We start from the raw sequence: 26,182 nt of genomic DNA, 5'->3' as shown, positions 1-26,182 counted from the left end.
GGCGCCGCCTAATTACTGTTTTTTGATGGACACTTTTCATACATAGAGATTTGACTCCTTTATATAGTCTCCATGCAAAAGACTAAAGAACAGCTGTCAGTCATTGAAGTGACAAATGACATTTGACATTTCGAACTATGGAAAAGACCACCATCTACATTAGCGCCTTTAGCAGCGAATTCATACGCGTTAGCCTTCATTCCTAAACGAAAACGTATTAACTTTTTCTACTCCGATCCACGCAAGTTGTTATATTTTGATATAAAAATAATAATATAAATATAGCCAAAGCAAACTAGTTATCAAAGAATTGCTGCAATGTGTTACTAATTCTATCATTAACAATACTTTTGGTAATATAAATTTCATTTATGTGCATACAAACTTTGCCACGCTCGCAGCTGCTATGAACAATACTACGGTGGTACGGTGGTTGTGCGGATTGGAACGTAGTCTTCGTCTGCAACAAAATTGACAAGACAAATGAAAAAAAGAAATAATTCGTAAAATTAAGTTACGGACTGTAACTAGGTATTAATTGTAGATTTACAATGTCCTATTTAAAACATTAAAGTGTTAGTGAACTAAGTTTTAGTAAGAAGCGTTTATAGTTAAAGGACTGATTAACTCGACATCGAAATGGACGTCGTCGGCAGTGAGATTGGCCAAAAGATGCGGGTAAATAAGCTTTGTTACATATTTAAACTGCTTGTAATAGCTGCTTTCAAGTGCTTTCAGAGTATAAATCTTATTTGTTAACTGATGTAACCCTTGTATCACACTATTATCGTATACAAGCTTCATTTCCCTTGCACTTAATTGTCATCTGGTGGAGTGTAGCATAACCATACAATATAAAATATAACTAACACGGTAGCATAGTTCCGCAGCGTGTTAGAATAACTGGATTAACGCCAAGAATCGATTTAAAGCCTCAGATATCCTAACAGTAGCTAACAGGAATACAAATCTGGCAACTTAAAATATCAAGTTACTGAATACCTGCCTCCACTTAGTAGGTATTTTGTGTACTTATTTCATTTATTAAAATACTTACTGTAAAAAATAGCTTGATTAATTGTTTCTTGTAGTCATCCTGTCTGGTAGGAGAGAAGAAAAGACACTGTAGAAAACACAGAATACTTACTACTGACTTATTTAGATTAGATTAATTCATGCATATATTGCATATGCCCCTAGGTATCCTAGGCTCTAGAGCAATAAGCACTTTTGCAGTTTTAAAAGACACATAACTACCACAGAATTACATGTTTGGTGAAGCCACATTTTATAAAATCATGGTTGTAAGGAGTATTTGGGAAAGTGCAATAAATAAATCATGACAATAAATTTACATGAAGAAGTTGATTGAGGAGACTAGAAATAAATATTTTGGGATGACAGCCCAAACTTAAAGGTCATTAAGATTGTGTGAGAACTTGCATGCAAGTTATGCTACAGTGCATTATTAAATTAGGATGGTATACCACCTGTCCAATTTATTGGTCCAATGTCATTGCGTCTCACTGAGAATTAAGCAAAATGATGATGATGATGTAATCCTGTTATCCCTCATTAGGGACTCTCAGAAGAATTTTCCATTTGTCGCGATCCTGAGCGGCGACTTCCAGCTCTTTCCAGCCGAGTTGTCGAGCAATTAAGCTAAATGTGAGATGCATATACACATTGGAACAAGAAATTGGACAGTTGGATGATAATCCATAGTAACAAAACAAGTATAATGGTTGTTTGCTACATGCCAAACAATGTTGGCTGCCTCAACGTTACGTAGTTATCACACTGATGTGAATTGGCAGTGGCGCTATGTGCATTTTATAGCAATGTCCCACGCACAATGTGACGACTACCCTACATTAGGTGACCATTTTGGTAAACAACCCAGTATGATTGCATCATAATATTTGTGACGTTTTCAACCAAAAGGTACCACATTGTCGGTTGTTGATAAGGTTGATTTCAAATTGTAGCTATATGGAAATAGCACCTTATTGACAACCGACAATAAGTACCCGTTTGGTTAAGAATGGCACAAATAATGTTAGAACTTAGAGAAGACATCAACTACATCTGAAATGTGTTTGTTTTCAGTCTGCCATCAAGGCCAAACTCACTGAACTGGGCTGTTATGTTGGTAAGTGTAAATAACAGTTCACATTTACGTTTATTTATTTTGGTGTGCTCATAAGGGGTGGCCCAAAAATATGTAGACAATAATTTTTACTGCTGCATATTGTTGATAAATTTAACAAATGTTTGCATTTGTGTATTAAAGCTAAATGAGAATAATTTAAAGATAATGCGTTAGTTTACTAAAACTAACAACAACTACAATTAATTAACTTTAATTCATTGTTCTTTATTTATTTTTTTACTTTATTACATTTTGTAAAAGATGTGTAAGTAAGAAAAATATTCCTGAACAATTTTTGTCAACTTATTTTTGGTCATCTTGTATTTCCCTAAAAAATTTACTACTTACTTACTTACTCCGTTGGCTCAGCGACCCAAAATGAAACTTGGCCTCCGACACAAGACAGCGCCACTTTTCTCGATCCTGTGCGACCTCTCGCCAATTGGTGACTCGAAGTTCGCGCAGATCCGCCTCCACCCTGCGCCTAAAAAATTTGGTCAATAAAAATCATTGTAAATTATCATGACTAAAATCAATGTTTGTATAAATAACTGCTGATTTAAATGATACTGTTATTTGATAATTAAATAAATATGAAATAATATACATTTTACACACAATAAATAATAACAAACAACACACCTTGAATCTCATTTAACAGGCATACATTTTGACACGTACACATTTTATAAGAATATTTACATGTAACTGGACAGGCATAATAAATTTATGAGCTCCATATCAAACTAATTCTATATGTTACAGAGAAATATCTCTTTTTAGGGTTCCGTACCCAAAGGGTAAAAACGGGACCCTTTTAATAAGTTCCACTGTTTGTCTGTCTGTCCGTCTGTCTGTCTGTCACCAGGCTGTATCTCATGAACCGTGATAGATGATGTATTTCTGTTGCTGCTGTAACAACAAATACTAAAAACAACACAAAAATACAACAAACGTGATTTTTTGGCCGTTTTTTGCGTAATGGTACGGAAACCTTAGTGCGCTAGTCCGGCTCGCACTTGGCCGGTTTTTAACACACTGTTTTTATAAACAAGAGTCTGAAGGTTAAAATTAAGGGAGCGGCTGAAAGTTAAAATAATTATTGTAAGGGTTTATAGATATCTGACGTATTTACAGATGACGAGCTCCCAGACTACGTCATGGTCATGGTGGCTAACAAGCGCACGCGCGCTCAAATGGAGGATGACCTACAGTTGTTCCTCGGTGACAACACTGAGCTGTTTGTCAACTGGTTGCATCAGGTGCTGAAAAAGTTGCAGGAAGTCACCGTTACAGCACCGATTAGTGAGTATTTGCCTATTAGTGATTATTGTTAACATTTATTCACTGTACTCAGTAGAGATGATTGTGAGCTGAACATAGTAAGTCTTTATTGCTCAGTTGGTAGAACAGTGGGCTGGTGTCCAACTATTCCATCCATATTTCCTTCTAGAAATAGTAATTCCTGTTTGTAATTGTAGTTTAGTAACTCATTCTTGGACCAATGTTTTTCTTGGAGCTCATTGCCACATCAAGGGCAATTTTTATGGGTTACTTATCTTGCAATCATGTTATGTTTTAGTAGTATACACAATTTGTATTTGTAACAGATTATGTTATCTTGCTTACGGAGAAATAATAGCAACAGGAAACGATTTTTCAATTTCAGAAGTAGCAGAATCTGAAAAGGTCAAAGACAGTTCATCATCAAAAGAAAAGAAAACTAAAGATAAAAAAGAAAAGGACAAGTCAAAAAAATCCGAGAGTTCTAAAAAGTCCAAAAAGAAGGACAAAGAAAAAATACACAAGAAAAAAGATAAAGAATCCAAAAAAGTTCATAAGAGCAAGAAGAAGAGTAAAAAGCATGAAATGATCAGGCCAAATGTACCACCTTTACTCATGAACATGGAAAAAGAATCTGAACCATCCATTACTGATGTATTTGCTGGTCAGATCTTGAAGAACCATGGAATTACTTTAGAGACACCTAATATAGACCCAAAAGTAGATATAAAGCCTACTATACCAGAATTGAAGAGACCAATATTACCCATTATAGATCCTGCTACTATAAGTTCACAGCCGGAACCTTCACAATCTAGTATGGAGAGTATTACCACAATCAGTGACCAAGATGTTGAGGAAGTGTCTCCAACTCCCGATCCTACCATGCCTACCGTACCTGCTCCAAGAGATGAACAAATTAAGGAAATGAATGAGATTGAAGCTAAGATCCAAGGGTTGAAACAGAAATTAGCAGAGCAATTAGATTCCATGTCAGACGATGAGGATTTTCTGACAATTAGGACTGAAGCTGAAGAGTTGATGAATGACTTCGCTGAAGATGTGTATCAGGTATGGCATTAATTAATTAATTATTGGCCTTCATCCGACCTAAACTATTAAATTATAATGAAAAACAATTCTTGCTTAATAAAATTTTAGGTTCTCCTAGAAATAATGGTCATTAGTGCTTAGTGTAAACTGTAACTGTATGAATTTGTTTAGGTTTCACTTTATGTTTAGTAATCGCGCAATAATGTGAATAGCGTTAAATTGCACTTTCCGCTTGGTCTCACCTCGCCCGTAGAAATCCAAAGCAAATTGACTTTCTTTCGTGTAAATCCAGTCATTGATTTTTTATTTGTCTTGAGATCCATGCTTTATTTTTATGTGTCCGTAAGTGTTAACCGATTTCTTGAAAATGACTTTACCATGTTTTTTTGAACTGTTCGAGTTTTTGGGGACAATGTACATATGGGATCCAGAGGCTTAGTTTATAAGTTATTACAAGTTAGTATAGGTTTAACTAACATAGGCTTAAGGGAATGTACACTAACACTATGGACATGATCTGAAAATAAAATATTGATTGATTAAATAAAATATTGATTTTGGGTACACCCATAGAGATTTTATTTATTTACTTTATTTATTTTATTTTAAAATGTAGGTAATTCTGATTTGAGTACTCGACATACTTAGTGGCTCTGTGAGCTGTAGTCCTCGCGAAACCCCATAGCCATATCTCCGCCATTTTAGAAAAATTCCAAAAACTGGATCGTCAAAAAAATCGAACCTGCTCACCAAATTTCACGAGAATCGGTTGAAAATTGCGACCTGTAGACGAAAACATTCGTGACATACGAAATTTTTTTTGCCCAAGCTGACACGGAGATCTTCGCTTTCGCTCGGTCAATTAACATGTGCATTTGCGACCAGAAGTGGCGTTTGGTGAATGACCATAAAGTTATGGTATTTCAAATTATTTTGTGTAAATCGTAAGTTGGTTCTTTCCGGTTAAATGTTACACCTAACTTTTTTTAAACTTTGTTACAGGAAATATCCCAAGCGGCGCCCCGCGCCCCCGCCACCCCTCCCCTCTCCCCTAAATCCCCTTCCCCTTCGCCTAAAGCGCCCCCCATAGAGGTAGAAATCCTCCCCCAGATAGAACTGAAGCTGCCCAAGAGACCAGTTAGAGAGAGGCTTGGCGCGAGAGAAGAGAAAGTTGAGAAGGCTGATAGTCCAGAAAGGTTGTTAATTACGCATTAAGGTAGTAAGGAGAGTGAACTCGTACTATTTATTTATTTATTTTTAATTTTTACTAAATTTTGTATGATGGTTTTAAAAAAACGGCCGTTTCCAAGCAAAACGTCATTTTGACAAGCAGTTGGCATAAATATTCCATTAACGTTAATCGGCCGGTGTTGGGGCTAATCATACTCGTATTAGAGACAAAGGAATTTGAACCATCTACCTCAGTTACATATGCCATAGCAATCTAAGTTGAACCGAAATGGTATAAAGTTTCAGTTCGAAATGAATGGAGACTTTACTGTATCACTTTCGCTACCTTTACCTTTCAAATTGAAGACTCGTTATAGTTCAGTTTAGAGGGGCTCAGGATCATAATTATACATTTGAGGAGTTGCCAAAAAAAGCTTAAAAATATTAACTAACGTCAAAAAGGAGGTCTCAATTTGCCGGGATCTTATTTTTGTTTTGTTTTATGCATGTTTTCCTTTTTATCAAAGGTGGCTGGACCGATTTGAAAAGAAAATACAAAGTGATGTTATCACGCCAGGATTTGATAATTGGATACTGGAGAATTACCTACATCTGCGTATTTTTTAGTAACTCGCTCTTGGAAACTGACATCGGAGATGTAGAACCGGTGAAGACCATAAAGTGATGGTATAGTAAAGTCGATAATTTTTTCGATAAAGATTATTTTAGAACAAATAATTTCAGATTCACGCCCGAAAGGGAGCCGGAACCGAAGAAGGCACGGAGCCGCTCAGACGAGCCGCCGGAAAAGCATCGCAAGCAAGATGACGATGATAAGCACGATACTAGCTCTAAAAGGATTTCGTCCAAGTAAGCTTATCGATCTCCTTTATGGTTCTAAGGCTGCCAGTTGCCAGTAAAATTGCCAGTTGAATATGAAATTAATAGTGAAGGAAATATTTTCCGGTTCGGAAATACTTCGTATCCGGTGCGATGGGTGAAGATGGAAATTTCATACAGTCTTACAGATAAAATCCAGATCCAGATTAGATCCAGAGGCCGTGAGTTCAAGTCTCACCCAAGGCAGTAATTTTTCCACTTTTAACCTTTTGAACGCCAAGCATTGACGTAACTCGACGTGACACCGCAATGAAGCAAAATAAAACCTTAGAGAACAATAGTGATTACAAAACAGGATATCGATATTTTCACTGATTTCGTTTTTGACATACTTAGATTAGGAGAACCACTACACAGGTGTTTTACAATATAATATTAGATAATTCTGGCTTTTAGCTCTACTAAAAACCTTTAAATAACGTATTTAAATATCAAAATGTACTTGTAACTTCCACTCAAATCTCTCAATAATGCCACATCACTACTTGGTGGTGACGTCAGGCATCGGACGTGAAGTGCCGTCATGGGCGCACGGAACACTGATAAGCGCGCGTTACTCAGAGATGTGCAAACCCGTTGTCGATTATTATTACCTACTAATTAGCAAACTGCAGTATCGTTACAATAAAATAAATGCATAAGGGGTTACATTATCACAAAAGGTCAGTACCGTCTTTCAAACCAAGTTGTTTAAATTAAGCACGAAAACAAGTACCGTAACAGCACAAATAGCAGTTATTTTAGCAAAAACAACTCCTGTTACAAAATGTATGGGATTAAGCCATATCTATTATTGATGGCGCTAGCGTGTTTGTCGGAACTGCGCGAAACGTTTCTATTAGATGATTGTTACTTTCATATAATAATATTATTCCTCCATGACTCGGTCACATCACTAGGCGACGTCAAGTGCCGTTTTTGGCGTGGCTAGCTATGCTATTTACTGGGTAAGTCGTATTATAACATAATGTTGTTTTTTTTTAACCTTCTATTCATAGTTGAATTGTAATAAAGTTATACAATAAAGTAGAAGGGCAAAATAAAATAATGCAAATACAAACAAAGAAATATAGTTATTTATTAAAGAGTCTTTGATAAATTAAGTTTGGACGGCAAATGACGTCGGCGGCGTGAGTGGCACAAAATGTCGACGACGTGATTTACCGTCTTTGGCGGTCAAAAGGTTAAATTTATTCTAAGCTTAATAGCATCGATCGCAGACGTTTCTGCTTGTTAAAAATTAGTCTTACAGATGTAGTGTATAATTGTTTTCCATCGTAATTTCAGTTTTGAAACCGTAAAAAAATAATCTCAGTGCGTTCTCAGCCTACTTGTAACTTGTAATATTTGTTGCAGAGTGGCAGTCCTCTCGCGCACGCCGCGAGTGTGCGCGAGCGTGGTGCGCGTGCGCCCGCGCGTGCGCCCGCGCCCGGGCGTGGCCGCGCCCAGCCACAGCCTGCTGCTGCGGGCCGTGGCCGACGCGCACAAGAGCCTGCTCAATGTGACTAATCTTTAACTTTTTTTAGAATAATCATAGAGTAACTTATACTAGAGCGGTACTGTCATATTAAATTTTGTAACCCCAGTAAATTCACTGCCATCTGTCGACACACTTTAAAACTAAAAATAAATATTTATAAAAATACGATAAAATGTATTTAAATATGGATAAATTATTTTTTTATTTGCATTAATTATTTTTATATGATTTTGACCCATGTTCTTTCACTGGTATACGTTAAAATTATAAATAACAAACGAAACAGTCAACGCCCTCTATACGAGTGTAGGCCAAAACTAGTGGCGCCATCTGATCGAGAATCAAATTTTCGTGATTTTCGAGGCACGTTTTTTCCTTAGACTGTATCCATCTATTACGGAGTTATATCTATCTTTGGAATAATTAACTTCAATAGTGACCAAGTATTTAAAAATTGTGCTTGATTGCCACCGACGTGGTATAAAAAAAAACTAAACTTAAACTGCTGTTTATAGAAAAAGCATTCTACAGCATTGCCGAATTTATAAATATTCGATGAGGTCGTTGACTCCTGCATCGTATTTAAAAAAAAATTCATGTTAACTATATTTAAATCTAATAATGTTTTTGAGTTTAAAAATGTTATGAAATATGTAATTCATTTATTTAACGAACATATGTACGTACATATATTTTTTGTAAATGTAAAATGTGACCTGTAAAATTTGCTTTTCCCAATAAAGTTCTGTATTCTGTATAATCCAGGCTACTAACACTTTCTAAGCTATTATGTAACACCTTAAGAGTCAGTATGTATGGTATCTGAAGCTACATAAACTAATTGCAGACATAGATATACCTTGTCCTATTGTAAGTACAAAGTTTCAGAGCAATCTAGCTAGTCGTTTTAAAATGAGAGCGTAACTACGTTTGTATGGAGAACCGAGCTTGCAGGGGACCCTTAAGTCTTATGCGAGGTTGAGACTAGCAAGAACTTGCATGCAATTTACGTTAAATTGCTGACTACTAAGGTAAACTGCATTCAAAATGTTTATCAGATACCGCAATGTACTGAAAATTGCATGAAAGTTCTTGCTAGTCTAAACCAAACCTGGCTTTAGGGTTTGAAATGCGTCAGCCAAAAAACAGCCTTAAAGTTAGATTCGAATTTTGAATATCATTGAACTAAAACTGAACTAAAACATATGCTGCGAGTATGTGCAAGCGTTATACGTGTTCGCGACGCACACAAGAGCCTGCTCAATATTAATCCTATCTTCCTGGGAGCTCCTAGGAATCAACATAGCTAAGCTAATACAGCTAGGCTAGGCTAATATAGTCCCCTTTACACCTGACACTGGAACTAGAACAGCTCTAGCTTAGCTTGATCCAAGGGAAAATAGTTCCAAACTGTATCGCTCTCGCCTGATACATAAGTGAAAGGTAACCCACTACTACTCCGCCATCTCATACCTAAATGAAAATGTGTACGAAATTCAGAGTAAATAAAGACGCAAACGAAACATATACTAAGTATAAAATAAAACAAATAAATAAATATCGTAATGTAACCTTTCTTTTTATTCTAGATACCACCGAAAGTAGAAGCAGAGCCAGCAAAAGTGAAGCGAGCCCTCGTAAAGCCGATGCGACGGTGCGTCGATGCGCAGAAGATCGTCATACAAGTGCACGCTGATGCACACACCGAAGCGACGGACAAGGCGGACAGCGAGAAACAAAAGTAAGTTGTTTACAGGACTCTATAAGGAGAGTGTGTACACAGGGGCTGTCGCCGCCTGTTCATGGGCGAGAAACCTCCAGTTAAATTAAGATTCCGGTTCGGGCCACAAAGTGACAGGCCTTCTAATGCGCAAGAGAGCATGCGTGCACTCTCGGGGGGGGGGCTTTGGTGTAGTGTCGATATTAAGTTTGACTTTTAGATTTATATCACAAGGCGACAAACCGTTCAACACGCAGATTGATTTTCAACCAGAAAAAAAATACATTATTTGAATTAGTCTGTAACAAATGATTGTCTTTGTATCTTCGCTTACTCGGGGGACAAACGCGTTGTCAACCTCGTACGCGTAATCCTCCTAGCTTGTCTATATGTACTAAGGAGGCAGTACCAATTTTTTCCGGCTTCTATAAATAGTACTAATTAACTAAACTTATAAAATATACTTTTACTTTTTTCCTTCACATCGTTCGAGATTGGTCTCTCGCTTATAATTTTATCATTTGTCACAGATCGCCCCTCGAGAAAGATGATTTCTCGCCAGCTTTGTTGACCAAGAAGATTATCAACACTGACTACGTACCGCCGCGTAGCAAGGATCCCAGGACGTCCAGTGTGCGAGACGATACTCTAGTCATAGAAACTCTGTAAGTTATCATCGCAGTATTTAGTAAATTGTTAGGAATGAATGATTTGTGGGTGAAAACATTTCGTAAAACAGTAAGTGCTGCCTGTGGACTGCATAAAAGTTAACAATTTAGGTATCTAATTATTTTTGAAAAGTAGAAGGTTTTAACATTTCAATTAAGGCGCAGCGTTAAAAATTATGCTTTGGACTTTAAAGCATAATTTTCAAGCTGCAATTTATTTTATCCTAAATACTAAAAAAGTTTTTGACCCTTAGCCGCACAAAGACGTCTATCAGCAGTCAAATTTGAAACATACATTTGTCTTCTACAATTAATAACTCTTTCCTTTTTACCAAACTCCAAATAAGCTGAATCAGCATTTCAAGTAAATATGTATTTTTTTACAGAAATATCCACAATCCAACAGTAGACAAACAAAAAGACACACAATTTATTGTAACCATGGACGGATACGACCCTAACGTGTTTCTCGCTAAGAAACTCTTGACCGAAGGTGTCCTAGATGATGATGACAAAAGCAAAAACTCCACTGACACTGACTCAAAAACTAAAGACAAGCACGATAAAGATAATAAAGAAAAAGTTGACGAAAAAACAGAAAGAATTAAAAATACGGAAGCAGTAAAAGAATCTAAAAAAGAAAGCAATAAAGATCTACCCGTAGACAAGGTAGCAAAACATGACAAGAAAGATTTAAAAAATGACAAAGAAGTAGTAACAAGTGCAGTTCAAAAAAAGCGTTTAAGTGATACTAGCGAAGAAAGTGACACACAAGTCATAATAAATCCAGAGACGGAAAAAAAGACTGAAACGGAAACACAAGAGAAACTAGAAGTGTCGCCGACTGTTAGAAAGAGAAAGAAGTCCCCGATAGTGTTTGATGTAGAAAAGAAAGAGAAGAAGGAGAGAGCGAGAGAGAGGACGGAGAGCGCTGGTAGTGATAACCACGTTACGGTGACAACGGCCACTAATACACACAAATATGATTCAGTTCCTTCATGTAAGTACCAAGCTCTCACGCTTTTATTATTTATTTAATTTTTAGTTCGCAATACATGAAGGTACAAACGGCGGACTTAATGCCTTTAGGCATTCTCTATCAGTCAACCAATGGGTTAAACCAGAATGATTAAGTAGGTAGTAGGTTTATTGTGAAGTAGGTTGTAGGTATTTTTCACCTTTTTAGGGTTCCGTACCCAAAGGGTAAAAACGGGACCCTATTACTAAGACTCCGCTGTCCGTCTGTCCATCTGTCTGTCTGTCTGTCACCAGGCTGTATCTCATGAACCGTGATAGCTAGACAGTTGAAATTTTCAAAGATGATGTATTTCTGTTGCCGCTATAACGACAAATACTAAAAAGTACGGAACCCTCGGTGCGCGAGTCCGACTCGCACTTGGCCGGTTTTTAAATATTAGTGATAGGACCCACAGTCAAAGGAATTTGAACCTTCTTTACCAGAGCTACATTACATTTTGATGTGGCAACTGCTCAGTGCTCACTACCATTTACGCTACCGTTTAACTATGAATCTACTAATGTTCAATATGTATAGAGAACATTCACATACCATTGAGAAACTAGTAAGATAGACTCTAACCACGCTAACTTTGCACAAACTTGGCAGTAATAATGCATACATATCATAAGCTCCATACTTGACGTAGCACATGTGAAGAAAACTTAGCGTGGTCCAACTCTAAAATGTACCCCGACTCCGTTTGATGCGAATTGTTCATAAATTCTGATCCACTGGTTGTTAACAGGTGGTCCTTGAGACTCGATGATGTGACTCCTGAATTTATATAGAGATCAACCCTTTGTTGACATTTAAGGCCTGATTTACACACTGATTAGTTAACAAGTGCTACTTGCGTTTAGTAGCAAATGTATGAACTCGCACTTAACACTAATCAATGTGTAAATCGGCCCTTATTCGACATAGGTGTTAACTTCTAAAAGCTTATCACTATAAGAGGTCTTATCCCAATGCCTCCTCTGCACTATTGGCGATGATCGTTGATAGTATCATCGGTAACATCATCGTGCAAGCATCCACATGTTCGCTTGTACCCGGCGATTCCCTTTGATGCCTGCCCAAAAAACCGACAACTCACGGGTCGCAGGCGATCATTGCGATGATAAACGACGACTGGCAGGGACTGCCGAGTATGCCCTCTACACTATCGTGCCCGCCAGTTCGTCTGTCATCGCCATAAAACGAGCTATAAAACGAAAGTGTGACGCAAACATTTTCAGTGTCAGCGGCAGAACGCGCCGTAGTCCCTTGCCGAGCGTTCCCCCTGTGCCGCTACGGCAGCGCCTGCGCCTTCCTGCACCCGCGCTGCAAGTTCGCGGCCGCCTGCACGCGCCGGGACTGCGTCTACACTCACACGCAGCCGCCCAAGCTCGTGGGTGAGTGTTGTCTCTCTACATCACACACAGCGCCTGCGCCTTCCTGCACCCGCGCTGCAAGTTCGCGGCCGCCTGCACGCGCCGGGACTGCGTCTACACTCACACGCAGCCGGCCAAGCTCGTGGGTGAGTGTTGTCTCTCTACATCACACACAGCGCCTGCGCCTTCCTGCACCCGCGCTGCAAGTTCGCGGCCGCCTGCACGCGCCGGGACTGCGTCTACACTCACACGCAGCCGCCCAAGCTCGTGGGTGAGTGTTGTCTCTCTACATCACACACAGCGCCTGCGCCTTCCTGCACCCGCGCTGCAAGTTCGCGGCCGCCTGCACGCGCCGGGACTGCGTCTACACTCACACGCAGCCGGCCAAGCTCGTGGGTGAGTGTTGTCTCTCTACATCACACACAGCGCCTGCGCCTTCCTGCACCCGCGCTGCAAGTTCGCGGCCGCCTGCACGCGCCGGGACTGCGTCTACACTCACACGCAGCCGGCCAAGCTCGTGGGTGAGTGTTGTCTCTCTACATCACACACAGCGCCTGCGCCTTCCTGCACCCGCGCTGCAAGTTCGCGGCCGCCTGCACGCGCCGGGACTGCGTCTACACTCACACGCAGCCGGCCAAGCTCGTGGGTGAGTGTTGTCTCTCTACATCACACACAGCGCCTGCGCCTTCCTGCACCCGCGCTGCAAGTTCGCGGCCGCCTGCACGCGCCGGGACTGCGTCTACACTCACACGCAGCCGGCCAAGCTCGTGGGTGAGTGTTGTCTCTCTACATCACACACAGCGCCTGCGCCTTCCTGCACCCGCGCTGCAAGTTCGCGGCCGCCTGCACGCGCCGGGACTGCGTCTACACTCACACGCAGCCGCCCAAGCTCGTGGGTGAGTGTTGTCTCTCTACATCACACACAGCGCCTGCGCCTTCCTGCACCCGCGCTGCAAGTTCGCGGCCGCCTGCACGCGCCGGGACTGCGTCTACACTCACACGCAGCCGGCCAAGCTCGTGGGTGAGTGTTGTCTCTCTACATCACACACAGCGCCTGCGCCTTCCTGCACCCGCGCTGCAAGTTCGCGGCCGCCTGCACGCGCCGGGACTGCGTCTACACTCACACGCAGCCGGCCAAGCTCGTGGGTGAGTGTTGTCTCTCTACATCACACACAGCGCCTGCGCCTTCCTGCACCCGCGCTGCAAGTTCGCGGCCGCCTGCACGCGCCGGGACTGCGTCTACACTCACACGCAGCCGGCCAAGCTCGTGGGTGAGTGTTGTCTCTCTACATCACACACAGCGCCTGCGCCTTCCTGCACCCGCGCTGCAAGTTCGCGGCCGCCTGCACGCGCCGGGACTGCGTCTACACTCACACGCAGCCGCCCAAGCTCGTGGGTGAGTGTTGTCTCTCTACATCACACACAGCGCCTGCGCCTTCCTGCACCCGCGCTGCAAGTTCGCGGCCGCCTGCACGCGCCGGGACTGCGTCTACACTCACACGCAGCCGCCCAAGCTCGTGGGTGAGTGTTGTCTCTCTACATCACACACAGCGCCTGCGCCTTCCTGCACCCGCGCTGCAAGTTCGCGGCCGCCTGCACGCGCCGGGACTGCGTCTACACTCACACGCAGCCGCCCAAGCTCGTGGGTGAGTGTTGTCTCTCTACATCACACACAGCGCCTGCGCCTTCCTGCACCCGCGCTGCAAGTTCGCGGCCGCCTGCACGCGCCGGGACTGCGTCTACACTCACACGCAGCCGCCCAAGCTCGTGGGTGAGTGTTGTCTCTCTACATCACACACAGCGCCTGCGCCTTCCTGCACCCGCGCTGCAAGTTCGCGGCCGCCTGCACGCGCCGGGACTGCGTCTACACTCACACGCAGCCGGCCAAGCTCGTGGGTGAGTGTTGTCTCTCTACATCACACACAGCGCCTGCGCCTTCCTGCACCCGCGCTGCAAGTTCGCGGCCGCCTGCACGCGCCGGGACTGCGTCTACACTCACACGCAGCCGCCCAAGCTCGTGGGTGAGTGTTGTCTCTCTACATCACACACAGCGCCTGCGCCTTCCTGCACCCGCGCTGCAAGTTCGCGGCCGCCTGCACGCGCCGGGACTGCGTCTACACTCACACGCAGCCGCCCAAGCTCGTGGGTGAGTGTTGTCTCTCTACATCACACACAGCGCCTGCGCCTTCCTGCACCCGCGCTGCAAGTTCGCGGCCGCCTGCACGCGCCGGGACTGCGTCTACACTCACACGCAGCCGCCCAAGCTCGTGGGTGAGTGTTGTCTCTCTACATCACACACACACACAACACATATAGATCAAATGACACAGTAATGGGAACCATATTGGTAATGTTAGATTTTGATCATACAGTGTGGAAAGAATGAATGGGCCCTGGAGGGAAAGTACCTCAAAACCTTAAGTTAGCTCATTTTGCTTAAAGAAACCATTCTTTTATTTTTGAAAATAAACAAACTGCATCCAAATTGCAAATTTTCCCTTTGAGCAGAATGAGCTAACTTAAGGTTTCAAGGCACTTTCCCTCCAGGGCCCATTCATTCTTTCCACACTATAATAAAATTGCATGACTTTTATAGCTGAAAAAATGAACTTTTCAAAAACGTTGTCCATATCATATTGTCTTCTTCTACAAAACTTCTGCATGGGGCTCGAAACAAAATTGTCAGTAGTGTTAATATCCCTTTTCACATCTGGTATATTACTCATATTCCTACCCGAAAAAATAAAAAAATGGTATTACTTGTGTTTTGATTTACCTAGTTAGTGTAAAATTAAACTACGTTAGTATTAGAATTAAACATAATTTTTGTACAAACGGGGGAACCTTAAAAAGTGCCCTGACCAGACGAGAACATATGCATTACTTAATTACTATATTAATTATTATATTAATTACTTTTTTAACTCCATAATTTTGTCTCCAGCATCCCACGTAGTCCCGGCCGCGAGTTTCAAGAGCATCCAGCCGTCGGCGCTGCCCACGGTCTGCAAGTTCTACCCCAACTGCGTGAACCCTGTGTGCCACTTCGCGCATCCCAAGCCTTGCCGGTACGGGAAGGGTTGTGTAAATAAGGCAGAGTGCAATTTCTATCATCCTGACTCTAATAAGTGGAGATATCCTGTGTAGTCACGAAGATTTAGTCAAATTATAAAATTATTCTTATTAACTGTTGTTTTATTGTGTAGATAACCATCACATCCATACAGGTAAACAGACAGGGACGTACTGTGAGAAATCGCCACCACGTCTTATTCATTCGTCAGAAACCTTAACCTAAAATTAAATCAGAACAGGAAATGATAGAGGTCGAGAGGTCATCTCAATTTGGGCAATTGATTCTATTTACTTCTCCCCATCGCTCCTATTACTGTTTATGGGTCCTGCTACCAAATAGGTATCTATTACTTACAAGTTGCAAAGTTTTCTCGAAGAAATTACTTTGCAAATCCAGGGGTGTCACTGAACGTGGTTGAATTCACCATTGGTTAGTCCGTCTACCGCTCCTCTGAACAGTATACCTAAGTTTAAACTCTAGGCCGACGGTAGGGACATACCTACTGTAAACGCCATAATGATTATGCCCCTGCTCATGCCCTAGGTTGCCTTCAGGGGCGGTTTATCATTAATTAGCTGCCATTTTTAAACGGGATAGTACGTTTTCATACCATACATGCCGACGTATACCAATATTCCGTATACCGACGTACCTATTCCATAATTAATGGTAGCGCTGCCCTAATCATCATCAAACTGTTCTCTGTTATCTTGACCAGATACCAGAGATAGTTAGATAGATAGATTGTCTCTTTCAGGGCTATGATGATTCATGATCACCACCATTACCACTGAAACGTTCTATCGCAGCGCCCATCGGTGCTATGTTAAACAATTAATCAATGTGTCCGGCCCATTGCACTTATTTACCTTACTTACGACCTTACCTTTTGATACTCGAACATGTCGTAACATTATCCAATAAATAAACATCCTCCAACATAATAATATCAATAATGTAATCATTCACTTGACTAAATGAGTGTGGTGACACCGGTATAAAGCCGGCCCCTTACATGCAGGAGCGTAGCTATAGCACATTATTGTCGAGGCTCGGAAGTAGCTACTTGCTGGCTGAGGATTCGTTTTAAACGGACGACCTTGGGAGTCCGTTTAATTGAATCCGAAGCCAGCAAGTAGCCTTCCTGCCGAGTCATATATAGTGCTTTTCTCAAAAATGGCGCAACAAATACAAATATAATAGAAATATTTTACAGAGGCAACGTTCTTACGTATATATTTTCACAGAAAAAAGTAAAAACAATTGATAAGATTTGCTTTGCCGCCTTTCTATTTTTTTTTTTATTGAAAAACGAAGTGTCTGCCGAAAATACGCCAACCTATTTGAGACAGCTAAATAGTCGCAGTACCAACATTATAATAATAAGTACTGATCATCTGTTTGGCTGTTTAATGGACCTATGCCTTTATTTGATATGGCCACTTCAACTTTTAAAAAGTTTGGAACTCGACAAATAATGGAATTTGTATGCAACATTGCAGTCCCGAAATCGAGACTGCAATGTTTTTAACTTTTTAATTTTATTGACTGACCATAAACTACGCACTTCGCGACCTAATTTTTAACCGGCAACGTCGACTTTGCCGTCCATTTTTGAGAAAATGAAATTTGCAGATTTTTTAATTGCGATGTTGCTGGCTTGCAGCCTTGCACTATTTTGATTGTTTGATCCATTTGGTGACACCAACAGTCAATAACTACTTCTTCGTCGCTTAGTAGTGAATAAACAGGTACTTTTTGTACTGAGACTAATTGAGTTGCATGACAAATGTACGAAGTTTCCGCCAAAAACGACGGGAAAGGATTATTCAGTAGTTCTCTGTAATGATTACTATGATTTAGTTTTGATTTAAGATCGATATAAAACTGGGTTATTTGATATTAAAACAGGATTTAATAATTGAGGCCCTGGTGATCATGAAAAATAAAAAGTCCACCACCTATGAACATCAATTCAAGAGAAGTCAGTTAAAAGTTACGTTTTAATTATATTAACTACACTAATCTCACTCTCGAAAGGGCAGATTGGGGAATGGGTATGTAGATTTGGGATTTAAGAAGTAGGTAGGTACAGGTTGTTTTTGTTAAAAGACGGCAGTATGTGTAACACATGCTACGTACTGCCGTTTACTGACCTCTGTGATAATGATAATGTTCTAAAGTGGACAGATATTTATGTTGCTCTATATATATATCCTCATTGTCTTTATTGTATTTCTTTTGACGCATTAAAATAGTAGTACCTACTTGTGAAACTTTATTACGTATATATCCCAGTAGTGTAAATAAACAACTATAACATATTTACTTATCGTACATTGGTTCAAGTTGCAATTAAATATGGACACATGGTCTTGTCAATAGAGCTACCTTTAAATAAGTACACATCTTGTTCACTCTTATACAATACTAGCGACCCGCCCCGGCTTCGCACGGTTTACCCGTGCTGACCGATCATACACCTAAACCATCCTCAAGAATCACTCTATTGATAGGTGAAAATCGCATGAAAATCCGTTCAGTAAGTAGTTTTTGAGTTTATCGCGACCATACACACATAGAGACAGACAGACGCGGCAGGGGACTTTGTTTTATAAGCTGTAGGTAGTGATAGTGATAGGTATGGTGACTGTGAACTAATAAATTATCTTCATAACTCAAACATGGGTAAGGTCATGCTTGGGAAGCCCCGGTGGTTTTTGACGGTCACCCTTTATAAAAACGAAAAATAAATAACAATAACTGATAGTGATTTCATTAAAAAAAACCTTATGGTTACAATTTAATATGAATTATTTTGATTAAACTAAATGATGAGTGCAAATAGCCGGCACCGGTTTAACTTCTTAAATTTTCATTTTTTCTGTTTCCGACAGCCAACGTGGCAATGATATTTCCATTCAGCCAAATAATTAAAAATTATTTTAGTGAAATATCGTATTATAAAACATTTTCTTTATTTAATAATCAATAAATATATACATAATTTATATCGTGTATTTCGTATATACACGATCTAAATTATATCGTGTATATCGTATATATATACGATCTTTGGTGTTGACGTATGGGTTACGGTTGGTTACGGTCAGGTTTGACAACTTGTCTGTGGGACTTTCTCATACCGTGACGTAACGCGTTCGGATTGGCGTTTGTAGTCACGTGATACTTACTGGGCATTATTTTAAATATTTTTAATTAATTTGTTACGCATATTTACACTTAACTACAAAATATGATTTTCAGCATTCTAATATTTCCTGCTATGGTAAAATAACATGTTATATATTCGCGATTCATGTCAACATCCATCCATATTATTGATCTTACGAGTTGCAACCAGTGAGTATTATAATTCTTTGATTGCAACTTACGTGCATCAAAAAACCGCATTCGCGAGGCGTTTTCCTAACTCCCTGCATCCGTAGTTCCGTACCTATATTTACAATACAGTGGTAAATGCCTGCAACATCTAAGAAGTCTCCTCTTGAAGCAAAATTCGTAATTAAGAACTGGTTGAAAGGTCTGGTGAAGTCAAACTGAGATGCTGCTGAATGTCATCACCTAATCACCTACATGCTAACAATCTCTGTACGCAACACCATGACCACACACAAACACAAACAAAAAAACATACACACACACACAGATAAACTTTTTCTTTCTTTGCATTACTTAATTTATTTAATTATTTATTAGATAACCTATTAGACGTACTTCTCTCTTAATAATGTTACCTAGTTTTTTACTTAACCTTTGGCTATATTGTATTGTATTATATTGTATATTACGAATTCGGCTACCTTGTGACAAGCATAGCTTATATAGTGTGGGGCTACAGGACATTGATTAATGTTAATAAGGTTTTTTCTATAAAATAAATATTCTTATTCTTATAATGTAATATCTGGAGTAGGTATGCACAAATTGTTTCAGGACTTTCAGGAGTTTATCGCCTTGCTGTGATTCTATAGCATATCCACGCGTATGTGTAGGGCGTCGCTCTGCACGCAAATAGCTACGAACGATCCTCACTAGTTACTCCAGAACCCTCTTGTGACCATTCGTGTTCCGTTCTCACAATAGTAAGAACTATCATAAACGATACTACTAAGTACCTGAACTTAACTACAGTTTTTTACCCTAAACAGCTGGAATCTTATTAGTATTTTAGTCCTAAACTACAAGCACTAATTCAAGCACTTCGTGGCGCTCTAGCATTTTGGAGACTTCGCCACGATTAAGAAAGGTAAGTTAATAAAATAATACCCATGTTTAATACTCACTTTGTTCGCTGTTTAACCAGAAAAACATCCAGTTCGATATATGCCTACGGCAGGTAGTGCAGTTAAACACCAAAACAAAGTATATACATAACTTAATTTGTTCTACAACATAAGTTCTAATTCAGACAGTATACAATAACATAGGTAAATTAATAGTCATAAAAAAGGAATTATCGTCACCTACATAAAGTCGCAAACTTCTCATCTCCTCCGAATTGAGTTAAAAGGTTTGCAACTTTAGGTATTTTTGCTACAGTTGCAAATCCCTAATGCCCTTTCAACGGAGTTACGAGGTTTGCAATTTTAGCCGACGATATTGCTCACGAATCTAAAATTCACTGCTATTGCAGAATTAACAACAAAGCGTAAATTAACAATTAATATTTGAACTTGGACAAATTTACGAGCCTGAATCGTACTCTAATTACAGTAATAGCAATTTAAATGCATCGACTATCAGTTAATTGGTTTTGATTGTAAGACAATCTAGAACCGACTATGGACGTGACGTTTATACCATGTAACTACTTACATAGCAAGTAGGTATACAATATAATGTTTATTGTTATTGTTTATTTTACTGCAGTCACTGGGTAGATAAACTTTGTAGTAAATAGTGTTAAGATAATGCATTAGTTGCAGCGCTGTAGGTAAGTACTGTAAAGGTTTGTAACCTTTACAGCATTTTTATCAGTAACTGGCAACAGCTACGTTTTGAATTTAGAATCATATCGCCCTGTCAAATGGAACGGGGTGCGTGTTCGCCATTCCTGAAGAGGTTATTTAGCTAACCAGTATAAAAAGAATATATATATATATATATATATATATATATATATATATATATATGTATAGAATAAACAAGAGCGTTTAAATATCTACCACATCTTCCCCAATAGGCGTATCCCCCTTACAGTACCGGACTTGAGGATAAGAAAAAGAAGTAGGAAAAAAAACAAAGAAATTAGTCACGAAAACTACTTAATCTTAAAAAGGTAGGTTAATGTCAGAAAAGGAAGAGAACCTGCATTAAATTGACATAAGTATAATGATAAAAATAAAAACAAATAGACTGGTCGTTAATTAGTAGTGTAGTTTCTCAAAAAATCAGGATCCATGCACGCGTTCATGGTCCTGGGACACGCGTGCAAGTGTCAGGATCTGGACACACGTGCGCTCCGATACGCGCCGTGGGTTAACGTGCTTAGACCATCACTCCAGACTTTAATTGTCTAAGAGATTGGTCATTTAAATAAATGTCCGATTTCGTAAGTATCTGCCACATTCAGGAACACGAGTGTAAGCTTGATAAGCAAACTTAATGCAAACAATTCGTGTTCACTGACGTAGCAGTCACAGGGTAAAAATTAGTATAAAAAAATATCCAAAATTTCTCCAACCCTTTCCTTACTAATATCTAAATCCTCTAATACTAATTTCTTGACTTTTTAAATGTTTTCTTCAGTCACAGCCAATATTGGTCGCCCTGAGCAAGGGTCATCTTCGACCGACTCCCGTCCTAGTTTAAAAAGTCGACTCCACTTTTTAACAGTGGTATAAGAAGGTTCAGATGCACGGTAAATAATAGCCATTTCCTCAAAAATACTATGCGGTGATTTGTTATTTTTCGTAAGGAACTTAATTACAGCACGCTGCTTAATTTTTTTAATATGCGTTGAAAACTCACACATGATACACTATATCGTTGAAAATTTCGAGACATAAAAAAACGACATTTGTTTTCTTTAATAATTTACTTTTTAAAAGGTTTTTTTAGTGGCCAGTGCTATTAACGCATATGCAACCTCGAAGTACCTTAGGCTTAGAACTTTCAGTCGCCCCTCGTAGCACAATTTATGCTCACAACTTAACCTGACAAACCTAAATAAATACTTACAACACTCACACGATCAGAAAAGAAAAGCTAAATTCAATTCTGAAATAGCGAGGGATTCGATATTTAATATAAAACTATATGATCGCAAGTCATATTATAGCAGTAGGTAAATACTTCCGAACGGTAACGAAATAGCGGTACGTACAGCACGGTACGTAATCTTAATTTAAATACACCCATGACAATAACAAAGCCTCTGGCCATACGTATGACATCAGAAGTCCACTGGTAAATCCTTTATGCAAATAGTCCGGATGCATTTGTGCGAGGTTCCGGATGGTCGTGCGATCTCGGTAAAGGATCCGGCTGTTTGACGCGCGACCTGCGTCATTAAATCACATCTAATCTGTAGGTTAGTTGATAGCAAATCTGAATATTTATATGATAACTAGAGACTTAGGGAGATAGGTAGTAAAATATCTACCTAACTGGTCCAATCCATCTGACTGGGCAAGACTATTACGTATAGTCTACGAGACTGTTGCGAGCGAGTCTATGTAGAGCGAATATTTGAATTTTTGTACTACATATTCGAAAATATGAATTTTATTCGAAAACTAATAGGTCAAGGTCTTTATATTTATATAATATGGATATTGTTACGATATACAAAATACAAAATTTAAGAAACACAGTCACTAAGAAAACGCCAGAAACAGCGATAAAAAGGCCATATCTGCCAGCTAGACGTGGGCTTATATGTATGTCAGACATTACTTTTAATAACTTATATATCTATTAAAAACTAATAGATGTCATATATTAAAGAAAAAGTGACGAAGCCCTCCAGTGGTGAAGACACAAATCAAAATATTTAATAAAATAATTGTATTTGTTCTCAAACTTGTTTATATATCTATATTTAATAAAAACCGGCCAGGTGCGAGACGGACTCGCACACGAAGGGTTCCGTATCATGACGCAAATAAAAAACCGGACAAGTGCGAGTCGGACTCGCCCACCGACGGTTACGTACTTTTAAGTATTTGTTGTTATAGCGGCAACAGAAATCCATCATCTGTGAAAATTTCAATTGCGTAGCTATCACGGTTCATAAGATACAGCCTGGTGACGGACAAACAGACGGACAGAGGAGTCTTAGTAATAGGGTCCCTTTCGAACAGAACCCTAAAAACTTTGTAGGGGAGCCCTACTTAAATATTTATTTTATTCTGTTTTTTAGTATTTGTTGTTATAGCGGCAATAAAAATACATCATCTGTAAAAATTTCAACTGTCTATCTACCAAGGTTCATGTAATACAGCCTAGTGACAGACGGACAGTAATAGAGTCCCGTTTAACCCTTAGGGTACGGAACCCTAAAAATGGGACCTTCAAACCCCCCTGCCCCCCAGCTCAAAGGCTCTACGGCCGGGGACTTTTAATATTCACTAGTCCAAACAAAGTAACGAAGTCAAAAATTATATGTTCCAAGCATTTCCCTCTATAACTTTTTTTGAGCATTCGTTGCCTGACCCACAATCCTACATGCTAGAATTAATTAGACCAGTCACACTTCGTCTTCCGGCTTTTTTTGCATGGTTCTAACCGATCGAATGTTTTTGTTTAACGATTGGACTTAGATGTGCAAGATCATGGACAAAAACTGTGTCCTTCTCGAAAATACCATTGTCATAACTTTTTCAACTAAAGCGAATTTATGAGATTCGCTTTTAAAGCTTTGTTTGTGTAAATTGATAGGAAAAATACTTATAAGTTTTTGATTGGTGGACCTAGTAGTTCTTTTATTCGATTGGTGATTTTTTGGTAGGTACCTACTTTTTCGGCGGTAAACAAGTATAAATAATATACTTACCTAACTATCTTCAGCTCGCCTGGTTTCTTTTCTTTACAACGTAAACTTTACATCAAGATTATGTAAAATATGTTAATTATTGTTTAGGTATGATATAGTGTATCGACGCACATTTGGAATGGGTCCCTTCATGTTTATGTAAGTGTTATGAAATAGTCTTTATCGTGTAATCATGCCGCAAATTCCGAGACTGCGAATTATTTATATTTCCGCGAATGTGTCACAACAAATGAACGATATATGCATGGCCCGACATGCTCTGGGCTGATTTTTTATTCATTATCAACATTCAATTTTATTACAAATTGTATTTTTAACCGTTAAACAATAATAAATAGTTATTTGTTTTACAAGGGGGAAAAGTTGTTGTTTAACCTTTCGTGTTACTATTGATTCCCAAACGAGCGAAAGATTCCAATGTTGAACTACGAGCGTAGCGAGTGGTTCGAAAAATCTAATCTTTAGCGTTGCGAGCATTTCAAGGCCTAAACAAATTTAGCCACCGAGTAAAACACAAAAATGTTCACCACACCAACATGACCAACACAAGGAAAATACTAACTGTAAACAAAACCAAAGCAAATTGATTCAAAATGAATGTTATTTATCATTCAAAATCATAATCAATCATAAGAAAACAACTCAACATTTGCATTTGTTTACTTTGCCTCACATGTGAATAGAATGCAACTTTCTTATGTTTTTGAAAAATCAAGAAAGCCTTTACCAGTTGGTGTGGTGAAAAGTAATATAAAAACACTAGCATCTGCTCGTCTAAATTATGTATAAAATTTGTATAAATAAATCGTTCTGTCCATGCATTGTACATTCGTTTTTTTTATTATTAATTAACTATTCAGCTTGTGTTAGCGAAGTGTCAACATAAATTATATAGCGGTAAGGCCACGAAAAGTTTATATCAAGCTATCAATAAAATTTGAATATTATTAGTTTTAATTACTGACTTTACTATCAATTAACAGTGTAAAACTTAAAACGAATCGACCCAGCAATGAAAATATTGCTTTTATTTTTAGATAGTGTCTGGTCCGCAATTCAATCAAGACTTTTTTTATATATGTACTTAAATATAATAAAAAAACATGTACGCAATTAATTAGGGGTCATCCATTAATTACATCACACGAATTTGAAGATTTTTTGCTTTGTCCCATTTGGCTAACCCCTCCCCCAATTGGCAATTTTGTTTTCAACGTAATCGACTATTTCAATAAGTTTTTAATATTTTAACAAAAAAAACATTTTTGACAAAAGCATTTTTTAGGAATAAAAATACATTACTCCTTAAAAACGATTATCATTGCAAATTGAACTGTTAACAGTGAATAAAAAAATCTAAACCACTTTCGGTTCCAGATCTAGTTAGTGACATAACAAAATTTGTGACTGCCCCCTCCTCCTTGTCACAACATGTCACGTTTTCTTGACCCCCTCCCTTCCCCTAAACGTGTGACGTAATTAATGGATGAGCCCCTAGAATCAAGTGTGCATTAGGTATGTTAATTTATAATGGAATAATTAACAAAAGCTATGCTCTTTCGATTTGCGATACGAATACGACTGTTGCGTTCTGTTAGACCTAAAACGAGTTCGGCGATGGCGTTTTTTGCATAGCGGACTATAATAATGATATTGACAATGTCCGTAATGTGAACTCCGTTGGCATTTTTTTGCGTAAATGAGTTACGTTCACACTGAAACTATGAATTTCAATTTCAATTATACCTATAGTACTTCTGGACAATGCAATGTTATCTTACCATGACCCTGGTCTGATGACAGTGATGTTGTAAACCAAACTGATATTTTTTAGGGAAACGAGAACTCTGTAATGATGCAAAATAATGAGGCTTGTTACAATAGTTTTGAAACGAAGTTCGTTTATATACAAAGAAAAGTGGATATCTGCCTACATTTAGGGATAAAGTTTAGAAAATACTGAAAAAGACAATTTTGACAAAAAATATTTAGTTAGGTTTCACATGCTGCTGCCAATATGAAAAGGCCAATACTTTGCCAAACGAAACCGAATATTCTCTTACAATTGATAAAAAGTAACTATGACATAAGTCGTTAAATTGTCCAGTAACCGCCATTTATATGTTCGGTGTACGGTTACGGAAGTTCTGTAAAGAAATTGATACACCTAAACACTTTTGTTGATCGTGTTTTGATTAAAATAGTTAAAGAACAAAAGGTTTATTTAATTAACAAAAAAAAAAATTGTTTGACAAAAAAATCCGC

At 39.1% G+C, this 26,182-nt stretch overlaps 2 protein-coding genes across 2 annotated transcripts in view; one reads left to right on the top strand and one right to left on the bottom strand.

Moving 5' to 3' along the window:
- LOC134747590 (small ribosomal subunit protein eS19A) overlaps nt 1-26,182 on the bottom strand; it is a 469,695-nt gene that overhangs the window by 387,254 nt on the left and 56,259 nt on the right. The window lies entirely within an intron of this gene.
- Nucleotides 453-16,008, top strand: LOC134747555 (zinc finger CCCH domain-containing protein 14). The gene is made up of 11 exons (XM_063682120.1): nt 453-678; nt 2,110-2,152; nt 3,290-3,457; nt 3,822-4,507; nt 5,492-5,685; nt 6,404-6,529; nt 7,916-8,060; nt 9,629-9,780; nt 10,290-10,424; nt 10,814-11,427; nt 15,766-16,008. The coding sequence occupies exons 1-11, from the start codon at nt 640-642 to the stop codon at nt 15,966-15,968; spliced, it is 2,505 nt and encodes an 834-aa protein (XP_063538190.1). The 5' UTR covers nt 453-639; the 3' UTR covers nt 15,969-16,008.

This window comes from Cydia strobilella, chromosome 15 (genome assembly GCF_947568885.1).
Source record: "Cydia strobilella chromosome 15, ilCydStro3.1, whole genome shotgun sequence".
NCBI lineage: Eukaryota > Metazoa > Arthropoda > Insecta > Lepidoptera > Tortricidae > Cydia > Cydia strobilella.
This window is presented reverse-complemented; position numbering and strand designations above follow the sequence as displayed.

What these genes read in the sequence shown, in the direction of transcription:
- LOC134747555 (XM_063682120.1), top strand. Translation starts at nt 640, where the DNA reads ATGGACGTCGTCGGCAGTGAGATTGGCCAAAAGATGCGG. An exon ending in GCGGACAGCGAGAAACAAAA is followed by an intron (nt 9,781 to 10,289) that starts GTAAGTTGTTTA and finishes CATTTGTCACAG; the next exon opens with ATCGCCCCTCGAGAAAGATG. An exon ending in ATATGATTCAGTTCCTTCAT is followed by an intron (nt 11,428 to 15,765) that starts GTAAGTACCAAG and finishes TTTTGTCTCCAG; the next exon opens with CATCCCACGTAGTCCCGGCC.